The sequence below is a fragment of the Scyliorhinus canicula genome, chromosome 3 (genome assembly GCF_902713615.1).
Source record: "Scyliorhinus canicula chromosome 3, sScyCan1.1, whole genome shotgun sequence".
In the NCBI taxonomy this organism is placed as follows: domain Eukaryota; kingdom Metazoa; phylum Chordata; class Chondrichthyes; order Carcharhiniformes; family Scyliorhinidae; genus Scyliorhinus; species Scyliorhinus canicula.
The window spans coordinates 19114491-19136579 of NC_052148.1; the positions used below are offsets into that span (position 1 = coordinate 19114491).

A 22089-nucleotide genomic window follows, 5' to 3' on the forward strand; every position below is an offset into this window, starting at 1 on the left:
GGCAGCCACTGGAACACTGTTGACTTCTTTACGAGATGCCGGAGGGCCGTGGTGCGGGCTGCCATATTGGGAATGAATTTCCCGAGAACATTTACCATCCCGAGGAAGCGAAGGATCACCTTCTTGTCCTCTGGGGTCTTCATGGCGTTGATCGCCAGCACCTTGTCGGCGTCAGGTTGCACACCCTGCTGTGAAATGTGGTCACCCAGAAACTTGATAGCGGATCGACCGAATGAGCATTTGGCCCTGTTGAGCTGGAGGCCATTTTCATTAATCCGCTGGAAGACCTGTTTGAGTCGAGCAATGTGATCCTCGGGCATCGTGGACCAGATCATCACTTCGTCCACATAGACTCGCACCCCCTCGATGCCTTCAACATTTGCTCCATAATGCAACGAAATACTTTGAAAGCTGATATGATACTGAAAGGCATGCGGTTGCAGCAATAGCAGCCGAACGGAGTGTTAAATGTGCACAGCTTCCGACTGGACGCATCCAGCTGTATTTGCCAGAAGCCACGGGAGGCGTCCAGCTTGGTGAAGAATTTGGCATAAGCCATCTCACTGGTTAACTCTTCACGCTTTGGGATTGGGTAGTGCTCTCACATGATGTTCTTATCATAGAATTTACAGTGAGAAGGAGGCCATTCGGCCCATCAAGTCTGCACCGGCTCTTGGAAAGAGCACCCTACCCAAGGTCAACACCTACCCCTATCCCAATAACCCAGTAACCCCACCCAACACTAAGGGCAATTTTGGACACTAAGGGCAATTTATCATGGCCAATCCACCTAACCTGCACATCTTTGGACTGTGGGAAGAAACCGGAGCACCCGGAGGAAACCCACGCACACACGGAGAGGATGTGCAGACTCCGTACAGAGAGTGACCCAAGCCGGAATCGAACCTGGGACCCTGGAGCTGTGAAGCCATTGTGCTATCCACAATGCTACCGTGCTTCCCCTAAAGCTAGTGGTCCGTATGGGGATCGAACCCGCGACATTGGTGTTATTAGCACCATGCTCTAACCAACTGAGCTAACCGGCCCGAGGTTCAGGTCTTTGGGATCAATGCAAATGCGGAGTTCACCAGTGGGTTTTTTATGCAGACCATGGAGCTGACCCAGTCTGTTGGTTCCGGGACCTTAGAGATGATGCCCTGGTCTTGGAGGTCTTGCAGCTACTTTTTCAGACGATCCTTGAGAGGAGCCGGCACCGGGCGTGGTGCATGGATCACTGGGGTGGCGTTCGGCTTGAGCAATATCTTGTAGCAATATGGGAGAGTGTCCATTCCATCGAACATGTTGTGGTATTGCATGAGAATGTCGTCTATCTCGGCCTGGATATTCACATCGGGCGAGGCAGTCGCCGGTGTCAAGGACATGGTGTGGACTCGCTGGACCAGATTCAGGAGCTTGCAGGCGCGAGCACCAAGCAGGGACGCCCTGTCAGGCCGGACGATCTTGAATCGTAAGGTTGCCTTGATTGCCTTGTGAGATACCCCCAGCTGACCCGATCCCCTGGCAGCTATGGCATTGCCATTGTAGTCAAGGAGCTGGCAGGCTGGTGGAAAAATGCTTGATTGGGCACGGATGCTGTTGAGATCTGACTGTGATATGAGGTTCGCAGATGCGCCGGTGTCCAGTTTAAATCGGATGCGAGCCTGGTTGACTGTGAGGACAGCACACCACTCGTCATCAGGATCCACACTGAGGATCGAAAGGCGGTTTGCAGTGGAGGCGGTGGAGACCAGCTCGCGTGTGGTTATGATGCCCACCCAATATGGAGACTCGAGGCAGTCAGCATCGTGGTCTGTTGGGCTGTTGGGATCCGAATCCTGCATGCCTTGTTGTACTGAGCAGACACTTCTGCACCCCAGCTGGGATCGCTGGCTGATGATCGGTGGAGCGGACCTGCAGAAACCCGCGTAACGGCCAGGCTTCCCACACTGTAGACATCGCTGTCCTTTGGCTGGACATTGTCGCTTTAAATGGGCGGAGCCCAATTCGGACACGTCATGACGCTGAAGTCAGCGCGTTCCGTGTGCCATCGCGCATGCGCAGTGCGGTCGGCCGATGTACGCACCTGCGCATAAGGGTTTTCGGCCTTGTCGTCAACCCGGTCGTGGCGCGCATGCGTAGGGACCCGGGAAAAGGGCACGAAATGGCAACTCTCCTCGATACTCAGGCCTTGCATTTTTGCAATGGCCTGCACCCGTTATGCCTCGTGGGAGGCCAGTTTTGCAGTTTCTGCCGCCCTGATGTGGGAGTGACGATTCTTGGCATGCTCATGGACTACGCACGTCTCAATAACGACGGAGAGGGTTTACTGTTTGATTTTGAGGAGCTGCTGCCGCAGGGGTTGGAGTGGTCCCCGAAAACGATCTGATCCCGGATCATGGAATCAGCCGTCAAGTCATAGTTACATGACTACGCTACGATGCGGAGATGGGTCAGGAAGGACTGAAAAAGTTCATCCTTACACTGAAGCCTCTGTTGGAAGATGTACCGTTCAAAACTCTAATTCGCCTCAATGTCGCCCTGGCTGTCGAATTTTAGCGAACTGTCTTGAACTTCGTCTTGTCTTCACCATCGGCAAACATAAGCGAGTTGTAGATATGGATGGCGTGATCCCCCGAAGTCGACAGGAATAGCGCGATCTTCCTGGCATCCGATGCTGCCTCGAGGTCAGAGGCCTTGATATACAGGAGGAACTTTTGCTTGAAGATTTTCCAATTGGTGGCGGGGTTGCCGGAGATGCGGAGCTGAGGAGGAGGCTGGATGTTTTCCATTTCGCTGGATGGCTGCTTGCTGGTCGTTGCAGATTCACTCGAGGTAGGTTTGTTAGGATTTATCGTACTCTGGTACCATGATGTGTTCGGCAGGTTGGTTCGACGTTGACTGCAACTGGATGCAGTGAAGCTAGAAACAGACGTCTGACACAGGAGATGATCCAACACTGTTTTAGTTAACTAGTAGACTGGTGTGCATGTTCAGCTGTGGGTTGACATTCTACCAATCTAACTGATGACCTCTTACTGGCTTGACCAGACTTACTAGCTACCACATGGTGATAGTGCTCACTAGCTTGTGCACTCTGACGTCTCAGTAGCTGGGTCCTGAGAGAGAGAGAGTCTTAATGCCCTGTTTATAGTAGTGGTGTCCTGTCTGGTGATTGGTTGTTCTGTGTTGTGTGTTCATTGGTCATCCAGTGTGTCAATCTCTGCCTGTCTGCATCTCATTATATACATGAGTGGATATTATGACAGCCGGGGGGGTGGCTGCGTGAATCCAGCCCCTTTCAGCCGCCGAATTCAGCTGCCGAACTGGCAGGGGCGGGAATCGCGCCGTGCCAGTCGGCGGCCGCTCGCAGCGCCCCCCCCCCCCCCCCCCCCCCCGGCGATTCTCCAACCCGCAATGGGCTGAAGTCCCGATTGTTCAATGCAGGTCCCGTCGGCGTAAATTGGACTAGGTACCTTACCGGCAGGACCTGGCGGCGCGGGCAGGCTCCGGGGTCCTGGGGGGTGGGCACAGGGCGAACTGGCCCCGGGGGGTGTCCCATGGTAGCCTAGCGGTCGGGGCCCACCTATACGTGAGAGGGCCTGTGCTGTGGGGTAACTCTTTTCTTATGCGCCGGCCGTGTCAGCCTCCGCGATGGCCGACACGTAGGTGAACCCCCTCTGCGCATGCAAGGGGATGACGTCAGCAGCCGCTGACGTTCCCGCACATGCACAGACCCGCGCTGGCCGGTGGAGTCCCTTCGGCCCTGGCTGACGCGGCGCCAAAGGCCTTCCACGCCGGCTGACGGGACGCCAACCACTCCGGGGCGGGCCTAGCCCCTAAAGGTGCGGAGGATTCCGCACCTTTGGGGTGGCCCGATGCCGGAGTGGTTCATGCCACTCTGTCCGACCGGGACCCCCGCCCCGCCGGGTACAGGAGAATCCCGCCCAAGAAGTCAAATACTGTCCCTGCTTCAGGTAGATGATTGATGCAGTCCCTGCCTCCCCAGTCATCAATCCAGTTAGTCCTGTCCATTTCCATAGCGACTGTCTGACACTGTGTGTTTGCCACCAATTAATGCTTCCGATCACGAAAAAGACAGATGGCCTGGTCATTACCATTACTTTTTTTTATTCATGCGTAGGATGTAAATATTGCCGACGAAGCCAGAACCAATTGCTCATCCTGATTGTCCATTAGAAGGTGGGAGGTTTCTGGCAGCTTGCTGTGTGAAAATTGGTTGCCACATTTCCCATGTTACATCACGTCAAGAGTTCCAGGATTTTGGCCCAGCGGCAGTGAAGGGACAGCGAGATATTTCCAAGCCAGGATAGGTGTGCGGTTTGGAGGGAAACCTCCAGGCGGTGGTGTTCCCATGTATCGGCTGCCCTTGTCCTGATGGATGGTACAGGTCACAGGTTTGGAAGGTGCAGTCGAAGGAGCCTTGGGTAGTTGCTGCGGTGCAGCTTGTAAATGGTGCACATGGCTGTTACTATGCATCGACGGGGGGTGGGAGGGAGGGAGTGTTTAAGTTGGTGGATGAGGTGTCAATCAAATGGACTGCTTTGTCCCGGATGATGTCAACTTCCTTCACATTTATTCTTACACGGGATGTGGGTGTCGCTGGAAAGGCCAGCATTTGTTACCCATCCCTAACTGCCCTTGAACTCAGGGTCTTGTTGGGCCGTTTCAAAGGGCAGTTAAGAGTCAACCACATTGCTGTGGGTCTGGAGTCACATATACACCAGATGGATAAGGATGACAGATTTCCTTCTCTCAGAGACATGGGTGAAGCAGATGGGTTTCAAACTAGGCAGGCAGGGAGCAGTGAAGAATGAAGGGACTTGCATTCATATCGCACCTTTCACAGACTGAGTGGTCCGCAACCAATGATTTACACTGGGGTATTCCAACACACCTATGCCTCGGAGGTGGGTCCCAGGAAGTGAGGGGACTGGCAAGTCACCACAGAACTCCCAGCCTTTGACTTCTTCTGCAGGCATGGTATTTAGGTGGCAGGCCCAGTTGAGTATCTGGTCAGTGCCGATGCCCCAGGATGCTGAGGATGTTGGATACGGCGATGCCAATGGGGAAATGGTTGGACTCTCTTGTTGGGGAAAGGTGGAGGCACCATAAATATACAAGTTATTTCTTTATACAGTGAAAAATGAGCTGACTGGCTTGGAGTTCTATGGCTCACAGAACAGTACCGAGTCAAAGTAGATTGTGTGGCTTACAGCCACTTAATATACAGTGTCTGCATCACTACAGTGCAAAAATAAAGAACGATTGAGTCGCACTTAAACAAAAGAAGAGGTATATTTGTTAAAATAATTCTGAGCGCTGTGCGAAGATCATTTTTAATACAGGACAACAAAATGTGGAGGCGGAGGGAGTTTGCGCACTGGTCCTGTTGCTTGGTAGTGTGACATCACATTCTACCAGGCTGGCCGTGGAACCCTGAGCGTCGCATTGAGGTTGGCAAAGCTTCTTCTGTCTTGGGAAAGTGTGCGGTCAGCTCTGCGAGTGAGGTGCCATTCGCTTGTTCTTTGGTGGCGGAGGGGGCGCCGGGGACTTGAGGGGCTTGCTGTCGTCTGGTGTCGGCGGGCAGGCAGCCTGTTCGGAAGGAAACACAGAAGAAAAAGGTGAATCAGAGTCGCTGAGGTGAGGGAGTCACGGTGGCAGCAAGCGAGACGGATCATGGAGGCAAAGTGCTGCCTGTGCCGGAAATCTGAAATCTGTTCCAGGCAAGCCTCTGGTCCTACAGGATAGGTATCCCCCCCTCCCCCCCCCCCCCCCCACCCACATCTCCTTCCTGTCTATTTGGGTGGGGATGCAGACTAATGCCACCTTGCATGGGAACTTTCTCTCACCCTGTCACCAAACACAGTGGTGATGTGGCTGCATTTTCTATCGAAAGCTTGCAGAGAGAGCATCTTAATGCTGAGGTGCCATGTCACCTCCATGCCAATTAAAAGGGTGCCCCTGGTCAAAATCCAATCGAGTGTCTGTTCGTCCCCGCTCCGGAGTTGTGTGTGGGTGGGTGAGGGGTCAGCTTCAAGGTTGGGAAAGAACATCTGCTCCTGTTTCTCGCCCCAAAGTGGAACATTCAATCCAACATTTCAGACGGATGAGATTTCATCATAAATGGCGAAAGGTGAGACAGGTTCTGAACAAGCATCATTGGGGGCAAGTTATATACCATGATGCGGAGGAGAGCCCCCTTTCTGTCTCAGCCACGGCACCTTTTCCACCACTGATGAAAATCGTACGCCTCTGAAATTCCCTCCCGAAGTCTATCCATCCACCTCACCCTCCTTTTTTACAAATGGGTTGTGGGTGTCACTGGTTGGGCCAGCATTTATTGCCCATCCACCACCAGCAAACAACACCCCTCTGAGGGTCTGGGGTGGTGGAGAATCCCACCCCAGCATTCCTTTCTGAAAAGATATTAATGAACCAGGTGGGTTTTTACATCAATGATTTCAGGGTCATCATTTAATTCCATATTTTTATTGGTTTCACATTTCACCATGAACCGTGGTGGGATTTGAACCCAGGTCCCCAGAGTACCACACTGGGTTTCTGGATTACTAGTCCACTGACAACATGGCTGAAAACCAGTTTATTTGACCAGGCCTCTTGCCACCTGTCTTAGTATCTCCTTGTGTGTCTTGGCCTTGCACTGTTCAATGATTTAGTTGATCTGTGAGTCTTGTTTTCAGCTCATCCATTCCTGCCACAGGTCCATTTACCATCTAACATGGTGGGATTTGAATATTTCCCGCTCACCAGTTTACTAACATATAAGGACAATGAAGAGGCTCGAGGCCTCCAGGATCGAACTGATACAGAAACCTGCACTTGCTAGGGTGATCCCCCCCACCATGGTCTCTGATTGGTTACCCGGGCCACGTGACCCCTCTCCTCGGCAGATCGGCCCTTAAAGCGGACAAGCGTTACAGGTGGGATTCTTCGGTCTGCCAGCCGTGTGTTTCTCAGCCATGCACCGTTCGCTGGTGGGGGAAGTCTATCTTCCCTCCAATCGTCAACGGGATTTCCCATTATAACCGCCCCATGCCAAGGCTGGCCGGGCTGTGCTGCCGGTGGGAAAATTGAATCACGACAACCAGAGAATTCTGGCCCACAATTGCCCTAGCTTTGTGGATTGCAGTTCAGTGCCCTATACCTCTAGGACACAATGGCAGCGCTCATGCTTATCCCAGCTCAGCTTCCAGGTCTTCCTGTTTAATTGAGCTCTGAGTCCTCACCCAGCCTTAACTGATCTAACCGAGTGAGCGTAGGTCACTTCCCAGACTCACAGAGTGGGGTCCCCTCTCCACCCCTCGAGGGCCCACTTATTGGTGAGTTGTGGTGGTCCGGGGGTCACATCGGGACATTGAGGGATCGGGGCCCCATTTAAAACCGGTGCCCCCATTTCTTCTGCACCGAGGAACTCCACTTGTCGGCAGGATCAGGGCATTGCCCATTGGGGCCCGAAAACACAACAGACTGCTGTTAGATAGCGGGTTCAGCCCCAGCTCTCTGTCACCACACGTGGTGGATATTCAGGATAAGGCCTCAGCCGGAGTGTGCGATGGGCTCGATCCAATGCAGGGAGTGATGTGAATCCAACCTGACCCACCATCTTACCGAACATGTCTGAAAAGTACTCCACAAATCAAATATTTTACCTCCTGGACCTATTTTCTAGCTCATTCATCTTGGTCCTCACCTATTTATTCGCTTTGATCACCGAATACAGCTCTGAATTCGGTGAGGCATTCCGATCGCTGTGGTCTGTCAGGGCCACTTCCATATCTTTGATTGTGGCTCCCTGGGCTTCCACTCTGATTATTTTTCCCCAGAGTCGCTCGAATGGGGGGACAAGGCCTCTTCAATTGATTTGCTGAGGGTCTGCCGACAAGACACGTTGGTGCTTCTCAAGTCCTTTCGCCAGGGTGCTCGGCTGTTAGTGGAGTAGACGGAGCACTAGAAACTGACTCTGTCATTTTCCTTGCCGATGACCTCCGAGAGGCCTCAGGCTGCGAGTTTCTGCTCTCGGCTTCTGTTCCCTAACTTTATTGGGCATTGCAGATATTTATTACAATAACTATGTGGGTTTTTGGAAGTAAACAATCTGCGGTATGGAGAAAAGGGGCAAAAGGTCCAGTACTCTAATGGGAGCCACCTCGTACCCATCATCCCCTTACATTACGCCAACGGAAGTCCGTTAGACCACGACATTCATGATAAAAAAGTGGCGCAGTGGTTTTTTTTCAATAACGTAGTTTTGACCCACCTTATTTTGGAACTGCTCCATCGCTGACCCCTGGTGGACAGGAGGGCTCAACAGAGGATCTCCCTGATCCTGACTGAAACTCTCCAGGAGTGAAGGGTTGATTTTCCTGGGCAATGGGGGAGGCCTGGCACTCTTTATCCGTCCACTAAACCCATTGATTGCAGAAAAGGTCTGACCTGTTGGCCATACAGAGAGCCATGAGTTAGAAATGAAGAGTAGCATCGGAATAGTGTTGCCACCGGTGTCTTATTATTCCCCTTGACCCCCTGGGAATTATTCCCCTTGACCCCTGGGAAAAGCCAAAGCGGAAGATAAAAAGAAGGTTCCTGAATAGAGGGCCTATTGGAACACGGGTTGCTTCACCATATGTGGCTACTGAGATGAAAAAAAAAATGAAAATCGCTTATTGTCACAAGTAGGCTTCAAATGAAGTTACTGTGAAAAGCCCCTAGTCGCCACATTCCGGTGCCTGTTCGGGGAGGCTAGTACAGGAATCGAACTGTGCTGCTGGCCTGCCTTGGTCTGTTTTCAAAGCCAGCGATTTAGCCCTGTGCTAAACAGGCCCGTACATATCAACTATTGTCTAAAAGGATAAATATTTGAAAATAATTGGTGGCTGGGGGTGGAATAAGTGGAATATAGGAATTGGAGTAGGCCATTTAACCCCTCAAATCTTTCCCCCTATTCAACAAGAACCTAGCTGGTCTGCAACTGTATTCTTATACTAGCCTTTACCCATATCCCTTAACAACTTTGTGGGGTTTTGCAACACAGACATAGGCATTGCCTCTCCCTGCCCCGTTAGATGTATTATTCTCCGGAAAGCTCTCTTCAATAGACACTGAACCGAGGGAGCGCAATCGAATTGTTGATTCTGAGCTGGGTTGTGGGTAATGTGCAGATCACAAAGGCCGAGACCACTGCCCTTTGTGTGATCTGTCTCAGCAGTGGCTCGAGCCAGTTCCTGCCGTGGCTTTGTTGGTCAGTGCTCTCACCTCTGAGTCCACAAGGTTGTGGGTTCAAGCCGTGTTTCGGTGACTTAGACACAGAAAATTAGGAAGTGCCTTCTTTCAGGTGAGATAATAATAATCATCTTTATTAGTGTCACAAGTAGGCTTATATTAACACTGCAATGAAGTTACAGTGAAAAGCCCCTAGTTGCCACACTCCGGCGCCTGTTCGGGTACACAGAAGGAGAATTCAGAATGTCCAATTCACCCAACAGCATGTCTTTCGGGACTTGTGGGAGGAAACCGGAGCACCGGGAGGAAACCCATGCAGACACAGGGAGAAGCCGGAAATCGAACCTGGGACACTGGCTCTGTGAAGCAACAGTGCTAACCACTGTGCTGCCCACTGAAGGCACAGCCAGTACTGTGGAGTAGTGCAGTGGCCAAAGACATGAGCTGGGATGCAGAGCTGGCTGTCTGGCTGGGAGATTAGATCCATGTGATCTGCGTCCCACAGCAACACAGTGAGATTAATCAAAAGCAGATGCTTCCAGCCCACTGTAACAGGACACGTGCTCCACCTTGTGGATCACTCCTGTTCCTGCAGTTTAGAACCTCACAATTTCCTTTCTGCCGTGATTGGCCGTCGTCGAAGACGAACTTGGAGCAAACCAATCATTTCAGGAAAAGCTGAATTCTGTAAAGGGAAGGTTGCAGGTTTAGTATCTTCTGATTAAAAGACCAGAGGACCTCCTTTCCTTGAGCTGGTCCACTGAGAAACACTTGGGAAGGGGAAGTGAATGGTGCAACAGCCGAAAAAGGTTTTGTGAATGCACACAGCATTCATAAGAAAGTAAATAAATTAACAGCGCATGTTGAAGTAAATAATCACGATCTGACAGCCATCATGGAGACTTGGCTGCAGGGTGACAAAATTTGGGTGCTGAATATTGAGGGACAAATGACATTCAAGAAGAATAGGAAGTCAGGTAAAGGTGGAGGGGTAGCGCTGTTAATCAAGGGTGGCATTGGTGCAATTATTAGAGCTCACCATGGGTCGGGGGTTCAGAATGTGGAATTGGTTTAGGTGGCGATGTGGGATAGTCAGAGAAAGAAGTCAAAGTGGTCTCCAGGCCCCCCAACAGTAACCATAACATAGGACAAAGTATTCAAGAAGAAATATTGGATGCTTGTAATAAAGGGACAGCAATAATCACGGGCAATTTTAATACACATAAACTGATAAAAACAGATTGACAGTTACAGCCTGGATCAGGAGTTTATAGAATACTTTCAAGAAAGTTTCTTCGAACCGTCAAAGCAGGTTTTTAAAATAAATTCATTTACGGGATGTGGGCGTTGCTGGTTAGGCCAGCATTTATTGCCGATCACTAGTAGCCCTTTCAGAAGGGGGTGGTGAGCTGCCTTCTTGAACCGCTGCAGTCCTTGAGGTGTAGGTACATCCACTGTGCTGTTAGGCAGGGAATTCAATGATGTTGCCCCAACGACAGTGAAGGAACGGCGATATTTCCAAGTCAGGGTGGTGACTGACTTGGAGGGGAGCCTCCAGGTGGTGGGGTTCCCAGGTATTTGCTGCTCTTGTCCTTCTAGATGGTAGTGGCCGTGGGTTTGGAATGTGCTGCCGAAGGAACATTGGTGATTTACTGCAGTGCATCTTGTAGATGGTGCACACGGCTGCCACTGTTCAACGGTGGTGAAGCGAGTGAATGTTTTTGGAATGTGGAATGTTATATTAGATTTAGCATTGTGTAATGTGTCAGGATTAATTAATACCCTCAGATGAAGGCACTCGAGGTAGCAGTGACCCCAATATAATTGAATTTTACATCCAGTATGAAAGGGAGAAGAGTGGACCTAAGACTAGTGTTTTAAACTGAAATAGAGGCAACTATGTGGGCATGAAAGCTGAGCTATCTGAAATGAACTAGGATGTTGGACTAGGGGACAGGACAGTAGAGAAGCAGTGGCAGACATTTATGGGGATATATCTGAATACTCAGAATAAGTATATTCCTATGATAAAGAAAAATTCTAATGGTGGTTAACTAAAGAAGTTAGAGAAAACATCAAACTTAAGGAAAAAGAAAAAGATGAGAGGCATGTCAGATGATTGATCAGAATATAAACAACAGAAGAACTAAAAGTTTAATCAGGAGGAAGAAATAAAAAATAAAAATAGAAAATGCTGGAAATACTCAGAAGTCTGTATTCACTGACTATGGCTCCGCATTCAACACCATAATCCCAGCCAAACTCATATTAGGGGCTGGTTTAGCTCACAAGGGGCTGGTTTAGCTCACTCAGCTAAATCGCTGGCTTTTAAAGCAGACCAAGCAGGCCAGCAGCACGGTTCGATTCCAGTACCAGCCTCCCCGGACAGGCACCGGAATGTGGCGACTAGGGGCTTTTCACAGTAACTTCATTGAAGCCTACTCGTGACAATAAGCGATTTTCATTTCATTTTCATTTAAAGTTCCAAAACTTAGGACTTGGCTCCTCCCTCTGCAACTAGATCCTTGGCTTCCTGACCCATAGACCACAATCAGTAAGAATGAACAACAACACCTCCTCCGTAATAGTCCACAATGCCGGGAAGCCGCAAGGCTGCGTACTTAGCCTCCTATACGCCTTGTACACACACGACTGTGTGGCACAATTTGGCTCCAATTCCATCGATAAGTTTGCTGATGACATGAACGTAGTGGGTCAGATCTCAAAACAACGATGAGTAAGAGTGTAGACGGAAGATAGAGAATCTAACAGAGGGCAGGGTGGAATATATCCCGTCCTGAGAGTATGCATAAATAGGTCTTTTTTGATTGGCAGAATGTGACATTTGGAGCCCTGCCGGGGTTTGTGCAGGGGCCTCAAATATTTTCTACTTCTATCAATGACTTCGAAAAAGAGAGCTAAATGGTAGCTAAATTTGCAGATGACACAAAGATAGTTAGGAAAATACGTTGTGAAGAAGACGGTGCATGAGGATGTGGTTATGTTGAATCAGAGTGTAAAAATGTGGCAGAGTACAGGAATGAGATAGAGAATCTGGTGAATTGTGCGACGATAAGAATCTCTCCCTCAATGTCAACAAAACGAAGGAGATTGTCATCGACTTCAAGAAGCGTAATGGAGAACATGCCCCTGTCCAGATCAATGGGAACGAAGTAGAAAGGGTCGAGAACTTCAGGTTTTTAGGTGTACAGATCACCAACAGCCTGTCCTGGTCCCGCCATGCTGACACTATAGTTATGAAAGCCCACCAACGACTCTACTTTCTCAAAGACTAAGGAAATTTGGCATGTCAGCTATGACTCTCCCAACTTCTACAGATGCACCATAGACAGCACTATTTCTGGTTGTATCACAGCTTAGTATGGAGCCTGCTCTGCCCAAGACTGCAGGAAACTACAAAAAGTTGTGACTGTAGTCCAGTCCATCACGCAAACTAGCCTCCCATCCATTGACTCTATTTATAATTCTCGCTGCCTCAGAAAGGCAGCCAGCATAATTACGGACCCCACGCACCTCGGACATACTCTCTTCCACCTTCTTCCGTCAGGGAAAAGATACCAAAGTTTGAGATCACATACCAACCGACTCAAGAACAGCTTCTTCCCTGCGGCCATCAGACTTTTGAATGGACCTACCTCGTATTAAGTTGGTCTTTTCTCTACACCTTGCTATCACTGTAACATTATATTCTGCAGTCTCTCCTTCCTTCCCTATGCACGGTATGCATTGTTTGTACAGCATGCAAGAAACAATACTTTTCACTGTATACTAATACATGTGACAATAATAAATCAAATCAAAAAAAAGATGGAGTATAATGTTGGAAAATGTGAAGTTGTTCATTTTTGCAGGAAGGATGAAAAAGCAGAGTATTACTGAAACGGAAAATGACTGCAGAATCCCGAGGCATAGAGGGATCCAGGATGCTCATCGTGCATGAGTCACATAACGTTAGTATGCAGGTACAGCAAGTAATTAAGAAGGCTGGCTGCACGGTGGCGCAGTGGATCAGCCCTGCTGCCTCACGGCGTCGAGGTCCCAGGTTCGATCCCAGCTCTGGGTCACTGTCCGTGTGGAGTTTGAACTTTCTCCCTGTGTTTGCGTGGGTTTTGCTCCCACTTCTTTAGATGTGCGTTAGATTGTCCATGATAAATCTAGCGTGGATTGGCCACACTAAATTTCCCCAATAATTGGAAAAAAACAAATTGGGTACTCTAAATTTTTTTTAAAAAGTGATTAAGAAGGCTAATGGAATGTGATCCTTTATTACGACAGGAACTGAGCATAAAAGTAAGAATGTTATGCTTCAGTTTCACAGAGACCACATCTGGAATACCGTGTGCTCTTTTGGTCTCCTTATTTAAGGAAGTAAGTAAATGTATTGGACGTGGTTCAGAGAAAGTTTACTAGATTGGTACCTGGAGTGAACGGGTTGTCATGAGAGGAAGGGTTGTACAGACTGGGCTTGTTTCAGCTGGAGTTTAGAAGAGTGTGGGATGTCTTGATTAAAGTATATAAGATCCTGAGCGTTCTTGACAAGGTGGTTGAGGAAAGGAGTGGGTGAGCCAGAACTAGGTGGCACTGTTTTAGAATTTGGAGTCGCCCTTTTTAGGATAGAGATTGGGAGAATTTTTTCTCTCAGAGGTTTGCGACACGTTGGAACTCTGCCTCAGAAGGTGGTAGAAATGAAATGAAATGAAAACTGTTTATTGTCACAAGTAGGCTTCAAATGGCTACTGTGAAAAGCCCTTAGTCGCCACATTCCGGCGCCTGTTCGGGGAGGCGGGTACGGGAATTGAACGCGCGCTGCTGGCCTGCCTGGGTCTGCTTTTTTAAAAAAAAGCCAGCTATTTAGCCCACTGTGCTAAATCAGCCCATATAATAACCACTTATTGTCACAAGTTGCCTTCAATGAAGTTACTCTGAAAAGCCCCTAGTTGCCACATTCCGGCACCTGTTCGGGGAGGCCGGTACAGGAATTGAACCCGTGCTGCTGGCCTTGTTCTACATTACAAGGCAGCTGTTTAGCCCGCTGTGCAAAACCAGCCCCTAAGGCTAGAGGAAGGGTCATTGAATATTCTTTGCGTTTGGGGGGGGGGGGGGGAGTTTGATAGATTCTTTCTTGGCAAGGGAATCAAAGGTTATCGGGCGGTGGGAGGGCTAGATGGGAATATGGAATTTGAAACACAGCATATCAGACATTGAGTGGGGGAGTAGGCTCAGGCCTCAAGGGGCCAAATGGCCTACGCCTGCTCCTATTTCGTATGCTCGTCTGTGCTGAGAGTTAGGTATGAGAGGTTGCCACATGTCTCTCAGACTGAGGAACAGAAGAGCTGGGAGGTGAGGAAAGAGAAGAAGGAACAGCACATAAAGCTGCTATGATGCAAATACCAGCCCCCACCTGATAAACTTGGACTTCTTTCTTTGGCCACCTGCTCTGGATGGGGAAGACTTTCCACCATTCGTGTGTCACTCACCACTTGTGACAACCGAGAAGGCTCCTAGAAACAGATAGGAATTGACATGATCAAAATATCATCATGAGAAGTAATCAACTCAACTGAGCTTCATTGTAAAGATCCACGGCTTTTTCAGTTTCAGATATTCTCCCTCAGGCAGTCGTAGAGTCAGAAGCTGGATCTTACATTACCTCACTGGTGTGTTTGAAGGCAGGATGGGAGGCTTGTAAAATTCAGTCTGTGTCCTGGCTGCCACCAACTCGCCCACCCACACCCTGCCTAATTGTCCTGTTGCAGGCGATTCATATCATTCTCACAGTTTACCAGTCTCCAAAGTTGGTATCATTGGTAAATTTTGAAATTTTACTCCGTATTCCAATATTTAAGTCATTTATATATGGCACAAAAAGAAGCCCTGACCCTGGAGGAACACCATTGTCCACCATCCTGCAGTCTGAGAAATAACCATTTAGCACAGCCCACTCTTTTCCTTCCATCTTGTACAACCCTGTGCTGACTTACACACACATACCCAGGCACACACATAGACATATGCACATTGTAAAGATACACCCACACACTGCAAAGAAAGGGCAAAAAAAATCACTATGATTCAACATGCAGGTCTGAAGGTGGAAACACACAATCGAATTGATTTGTGGGGAGTTAAAAGAGACTGGAAGAGTTGCCTAGCTTGGGCTAGGGGGATGATTCTCCAGACAAAGAAAACCTCAGTGTGAAAAATGGTTCTAATAATCCAAGTTATCAGGAGAAACCCTCAAGAGCTAATCACTTTATATTGATTCTGGGAAACTGTATTTCTATGTAAAGCACAGTATAAAGCACCCTTGTCCAAATGGCCGGATTGTGGCCCGCATTCCTTTGAATGTGTGCCACCAAACATCGGTGGACATACAATAAAGTCCACTGAATAGACTCAGATTTGAAAAATGCTGCTTTTTGCTCGTCCAGTCACAAGCTGGTTTGTCCCTGCATTTACCACTGATTGGATGAGCAGGAAGCAGTGGAATGTCTGTTCTCTGTCTCCAGAGCTCGGAGTATGGGGGTCAGACTGGGTTCAGGCAATTTGTGCGTATATGTGTGTGCCTGGCTCACTCTCTGTCACATAGTTCTCATTCACCTTCACCCTGTGCCCCCCCCCCCCCCCCCCACACCCCCACACACCAACACACACACCAACAAACACACGTACCGATTGTAAGAGTGGGTGAGAATGAGTGAGTGAGCACCCTGGCTCTGGGAGTGAGCCGGATGAAAATGAAATGAAATGAAAATCGCTTATTGTCACGAGTAGGCTTCAATGAAGTGACTGTGAAAAGCCCCTAGTCGCCACATTCCAGCGCCTGTCCAGGGAGGCTGGTACGGGAATTGAACCGTGCTGCTGGCCTGCTTGGTCTGCTTTAAAAGCCAGTGATTTAGCCCAGTGAGCTAAACCAGCCCCTAACCAGCACACATTCTCACACTCACTTTTATTTATTATTCTTTTTTTAAAAAATGATCAATTTATTGCTTTCACCCAACAACTTGCTTCTTTTCATGCCTCAGCAATTTTAAAAAACATGCATATTTACTGCTGTACCAAACTTTGTTTTCCTGAAAAGTGCCCATCAGCCCCATGACTGAGACACAAATTGAAAAGTGGACCTTCACATGAAAAGGTGGGACTAGCCTGGTGTAAAGTATACCTGTGAAGTGTGTTTTTCTAGCTGGGCTAAGAATAAAAAGAGGGGTATTCCATTCTATTGTTGCAAGTTTAATTAAAGTTTAAGTTAGTGTTTAGTCAGTAGTGTTTGTGGTCATTTATTACTGTAAATGTTTTAAAATGTGAAACCTTGATGTGTCATTCTTGGAGTTATTATCTGGAAGTTTGAATTTCTTTTTAAATATTTCAGGTCCTCATGTGAGTTGTAATAACCTGATAAGGATGGTACCTTGTACACATGCCTGTACACTTAAAATCTCTTCGTGGTATGATCTGGGTTCATTTTCTTGTGCCGTCCTGCTGTGAATGGCTGTTCTGCAGCTTGTGAAGCACCAGTTCGGGAAGAACACACAATCTCTCTTCGGACTTCCCTTCCTGTGTGTGTCACGTTCAATCTACCTATGTTGAGATGATTGTGAGAGTTGGCAGAGGGGCAGTGGGGAGTTGCGTGGCACAGGTCGGGCAGAGCCACCCAACAATCTCAACCCAGATTGCACCCATCCAGGGCGCGGCAGTACGTTTGGGACTCTGGGCAGGGCTGGGATTTGGTGGGAGGGCGGGTCGCAGAGGAGGCCTGAAGAGGTCCGAGGTCATTGAACCTTGAACCCCAGCGGGAATATCTCGTCCGAGGGCGAGTCTTGGCCTCGGGTGTGACGGGGGGGGGGGGGTGGGGGGGGGGGGGGGGGGGGGGGGGGGGGGGGGCTCAGGGTATGTTCTGAGTGTGACTGATGGAAATAGGGGCATTGGATTCTAAATTAGATATCGGAGGGGATGGATGGAGAAGGAGGAAACATATCCAACGTTGGGGAAGATGTAAAGTTCAAGAACTTACCCTTTGTTCATTAACAGGAAAAAGAAAATTTCCTCAAACAACTTTATGACAAATAGGGAAGAGAGGGAACCGATTGCCGCATGGGAAGGTAAAATGTGTTCTCTCACCTCATCGACATCAGGAGGAGGCGGGGGAGCGGACACAGATGATTTTTTGGAGGCAAACAGCCCGCTGATCCTGTTGTCCCTCCTGGTGAGCTTCTTCTCCTCAAGCTCTTTCATCCCACTGTCCAGAGGTTTCTCCTGGGAGCGGGAGATTTGTTTCTTTGGCAATGGTGGCTCCGCACTATCACCAACAACAAAACATTGCATTTAGGTATCACCTCTAGTAATCTCTGGCTATGTCAAAGTGCTGCACAACCAATAACATGCTTCTCTGATGTCACTGAAGTACTCACTGTAGTATTGTCACTGGACTATTAATCCAGAGAGCCAGTGTACTGCTCTGGGGACCTGGCTTCGAATCCCACCACGGCTGATGGTGAAATTGATGACCATGAAACCATTGTTGATTGTTGCAAATAACCATCTTGTTGGTAGGAAATCAGCCACCTTTACCTGGTCTGGCCTGCATGTGACTCCAGACTCTGAAATGCTCTCTGAAGTGGTCCAGCAAACCACACAGTTCAAGGGTAATTAGAGATGGGCAATAAATGCTGGCCCGGCAACACCCACATTCCCTGAACGAATAAAAATAAAAGGAAATGTGGCAGCCAGTTAGCACACGGATTTAGGATAATCTATTTTTTAGGAATGGTTGTTTTTCCGCTTTCAAGGGTGGTGGACGTCATTGGCCAGGGCAGCGTTTATAGGCCCTCTCTAATTGCCCTTCGAAGGTGGTAGTGATCTGCCTTCTTGAATCACTGCAGGCTGTGTGGTGTGAGTAAACCCACAGTGCTGTTATAGGGAGGGAGTTGCAGGATTTTGACTCAGTGACTGAGAAGGAACGGCGATATATTTCCCAGCCAGGACAGTGAGTGGCTTGGAGGGAAACTTGCAGGTGGTGATGTTCCTATGTATGTGTTACCCTTGTCCTTCTAGGCGGTAGAGGTCACGGGTTCGGAACGTGTTGACAGAGGAGCTTTGGCGAGTGGCTGCAGTGTATATTGCAGATGGTACACACTTCTGCCACGGTGGTGGAGGGAGTGATGGCTAGGCTGTCGATCTTGTGGGGCTGCTTTGTCCTGGATGGTGTTGAGCTTCCTGCGTGTTGTTGGAGCTGCGCTCATCCGGGCAAATGGAGAGTATTCCATCACACTCCTGATTGTGCCTTGTAGACGGTGGAGAGGCTTTGGCCAGTCAGGAGGTGAGTCATATAATCATAATAATCTTTATTATTGTCACAAGTCGGCTGACATTAACGCCGCAATGAGGTTACTGTGAAAACCCCCTAGTCGCCACACTCTGGCACCTGTTCGGGTACACTGAGGGAGAATTCAGAATGTCCAATTCACCTAACAAGCACGTCTTTCGGGACTTGTGGGAGGAAAGTGGAGCGCTCTGAGGAAACCTACGCAGACTCGGGGAGAATGCAGACGCCGCGTAGACAGTGACTCAAGCAGGAATGGAACCCGGGACCCTGGCGCTGTGACGCAACGGAGCTAGCCACTGTGCTACCATGCTGTCGCAGGATTCCCGGCCTCTGACCTGCTCTTATAGCAACAATATTTATATGGCTCAACCAGTCAGTTTCTAGTAAATGATGATGTTGGTGGTAAGGAATTCAGTGATGGTGATACCATTGAGTTCCCGTATTTTGCCGCAATGACAAGGGATGGTGATATATGTGTGTATGTTTACGGGTTTAGCTTCTGATTGAGCGCGCCACTTGCTGCTCGTTATTATCCATCACTAAGGGGGGCCCAAGCCATAGAGCACCACATCAACGCAGCTGAAGACTACCCTCCAAAAGTACCTCTTTGTCCACGGAACACTTTGGTTTGTGGCGAAGGTGGGAAAAGTGGTGAATAAATAACAATTCCTTCTTCACGTACCTGTCCACAGAAACTCTGGATGTTTCTTTGTCAGAGCTCGTGGAACTCAAGGAACTCGAGGAGATCACCGACAGAGGCCGAAAAGACCGGACCATGGAGCGAGGACGACTTCCCCCGCCACCTCCTCCCCCTCCTCCTCCTCCTCCTCCTCGTCTTTCTTCTAAAAATGACTGGAAAATAATGCCACATCCAAGAGTGTTTATTTGATCGGAATATACAGGACCTCACTCTCAAGGGTTAAATTGAGAATCTCACTCAAAGAAGCCACAAGCAAGTAAATCTGTTATCAATATACAAGGTGTACAGACACTGGAGCGGGTTGCAACAAAACATGTCTAGGATGATACTGTCAGGAAAGAGCATTACAGCTTTCCCAACTATCTATGGGCATATTGAACTTTTTAAGGAAGAGCTGTGTTTTTTAAAGAAATATGTGTAAATATGCCGACCCTGTTAAGTGACCACTTTCTGGAAAATTCCTATGTGGATTATACTGGCAGATCTGTCCTTAAAACATCTACCACCCTGAGAGATGTCAAAGCCCTCTTCAAACAGCGAGACTTGAAAGAAAAGTATAGAACATGCAAAAGGCTGGGCTTCAATCTCTTGTGTTTGTAGAGACAATAGATTGTCTCCTCTACGTCTCATCAGGAACCCAAGGACCCATCTCCTGTGATTTATATCTCAGAATGTGTAGAAAAGGTTCTGAGATGAAGGAAAGCAGACAGTGGATGAAAGACATGCCTCCCAAGAATACACTGAGGAAATGGGTTAAAAACAGGCTGAGTGACAGTGACAGAAGAAAGAAGGATTTATCTCTCTCACTTCCTCCCTTGCTGGAGGCAAGTTAACAAGCAATCAGCAAGCAGAAAGAAATAAGACAGCGTCTGCAGTTAACCCTGTGGAGAAAACCAGGTCATCATTTCCTCTGGGACAAATGATCAAGTATCGTCAATGAGCTGCAAATCTGTCAAGGTCACAGCTCCACCGAGATCACCTAACTGAACAGCCGGAAAATACCAACTTCTACACCTCATGGACAAGCCAAAGACTGATTTGTATTTTTTTTGAAGTGTGTGTAAGTAAAGGGGAAGACTGCACCTGTGCGTGTGAATGCATTTGTGTGTAAGGGTGGGAAGACTATGCATGTGTGTGTGTGTGGGAGGAGACTGCGTGTGTGTGTGTGTGGGAGGAGACTGCGTGTGTGTGTGTGTGCTTGTGTGTGTAAGGGAGGGACTGTGCATGTGCAAGGGGAGACTGTGAGAGGGGAGAGACTGTGTGTGCATTTGTGCGTGGGGCAGACTGCGTTTGTGGGTGTATGAGAGGGGGAGACTGTGTATGTGCATGCGCGTGAGGGGAGACTCTATGTGTGTTTGGGGGAGTTGTATGTGTGTGTGTGTGTGTGTGTGTGAGGGGGAGACAGTGTGTGTGAGGGGCGAGACTATGTGTACGTGTGTGCGTACATATGTACGTGCGTACGTGTATGAGGGGCAGACTATGCGTGTGTGTGTGTGTGTGTGCGTGTTCTGAAAGAGGGGAGCCAGCTTATTCCTTCTCACCTGATTCTAACAATCACACTGCCGAAAGAGTATCACCATCAGGAAAGGATGAACAGACTGGATTCTTTTCTCCAGTAAAGAGAAGGCTGAGAGATGGCCGAATGGAGATCTTCAAAATCATGAAAGGTTCAATAAGGTGTCTGTTGAGATAACATCTCCACTTGGTTGGCGAGATTCTCTGGCCTCCTCACGGCGTGTTAATCGGTGGGGGGAGGCGGCCCCCATTGGCCGGCGGCGGGATCTTCTGGTCCCGTCGCTGTCAATGGAACTTCCCATTGAATCCGCCCCACGCCGCTGGGAACCCATTGCGGGGGGCACCCTTGGCGGAACCGCAAGATCCCGCTAGCGTGAACAGCCGGAAGATCTCACCCGCTGTGTCCCAAACAGAAGCTTCTAAATATAAGATGTAGATTAATAATCCAGTAGGATATTCAGAAGAAGCTTTGTTAGAGTGGTGAGAAAGTGGAACTTACTGCAACGGGAAAAACGCTTGATGCAAATACCATTTCAGAGGATCTAGATAAGATGAGGGAGAAAGGAATGGAAGGAAATGTTGATGGGGTGAGATGAAGGTTGGGAGAAGAATCGAATGGACTAGCATGGACCTATTGCATTGAGTAGTTTATTTTCTTCTGCACAATTTCTAAGTAATTTTATACAATTATGTCATCCTGGATGATAACCTGCTGACATTAGGGATAGGACTTGCTCTAGTTAGGGGAGGGAATTTTAACTCCCAGTATAAAATGGTTCTCAGAAAATTAGCAACGTACTTTTCACCTCATCACATTTTTCTATTCACTTGAAATACCTTCAGGACAACCATCATAGTTATTCCCAGCACACGATCCAACTGTTCCTTAACCCAGGATTTGAGCCAAAAGCCACTTCTCATTACTTCCTGAAGGACCTCTTAACGTTAGTCCAAACTTTAACTTTTGAACCAGTTTGAACTCGGAACACCCCCCCCCCCCCCCCCCCCCCCCCACAACCATGATCCCCCATCGCAGTGTGAACGGCTCCTGTAAGATTCACTCACCAGGTCTCGAACTCCGTACTGATTCTCCACTTTGGCTTTCAGTTGGCGAAACACTCCTCCATCCGATCATGAAAAGGTTTGAGAGCTTCCGTGACCTTCTTCCATGAACCCTGATCCCCTCGTCCAGCAGTGGGATCTTTGAGGGAGAGAAAGAAAGGAGAGTCACAATTTTTGTTTTGGCCGTTTATTTTACAGGGAAGGG

General features: G+C 48.7%; 1 protein-coding gene and 1 non-coding gene across 2 annotated transcripts in view; both read right to left on the bottom strand.

Annotated features, from left to right (window-relative positions):
- Positions 1-972: 972 nt before the first annotated feature.
- trnai-aau lies at positions 973-1046 on the bottom strand. Its single transcript has one exon. It is a non-coding gene; the product is annotated as a tRNA-Ile (tRNA).
- Positions 1047-5297: 4251 nt separating this feature from the next.
- The window catches only part of LOC119963845 (dedicator of cytokinesis protein 2-like), a 1353280-nt gene continuing 1336488 nt past the window's right edge, over positions 5298-22089 (bottom strand). Inside the window, 8 exon segments of the mRNA XM_038793193.1 lie at positions 5298-5613; positions 8300-8475; positions 14684-14783; positions 17404-17581; positions 19290-19459; positions 21888-21928; positions 21931-21990; positions 21993-22023. Coding sequence (XP_038649121.1) covers positions 5512-5613; positions 8300-8475; positions 14684-14783; positions 17404-17581; positions 19290-19459; positions 21888-21928; positions 21931-21990; positions 21993-22023 — 858 coding nt within the window. The 3' untranslated portion in view covers positions 5298-5511.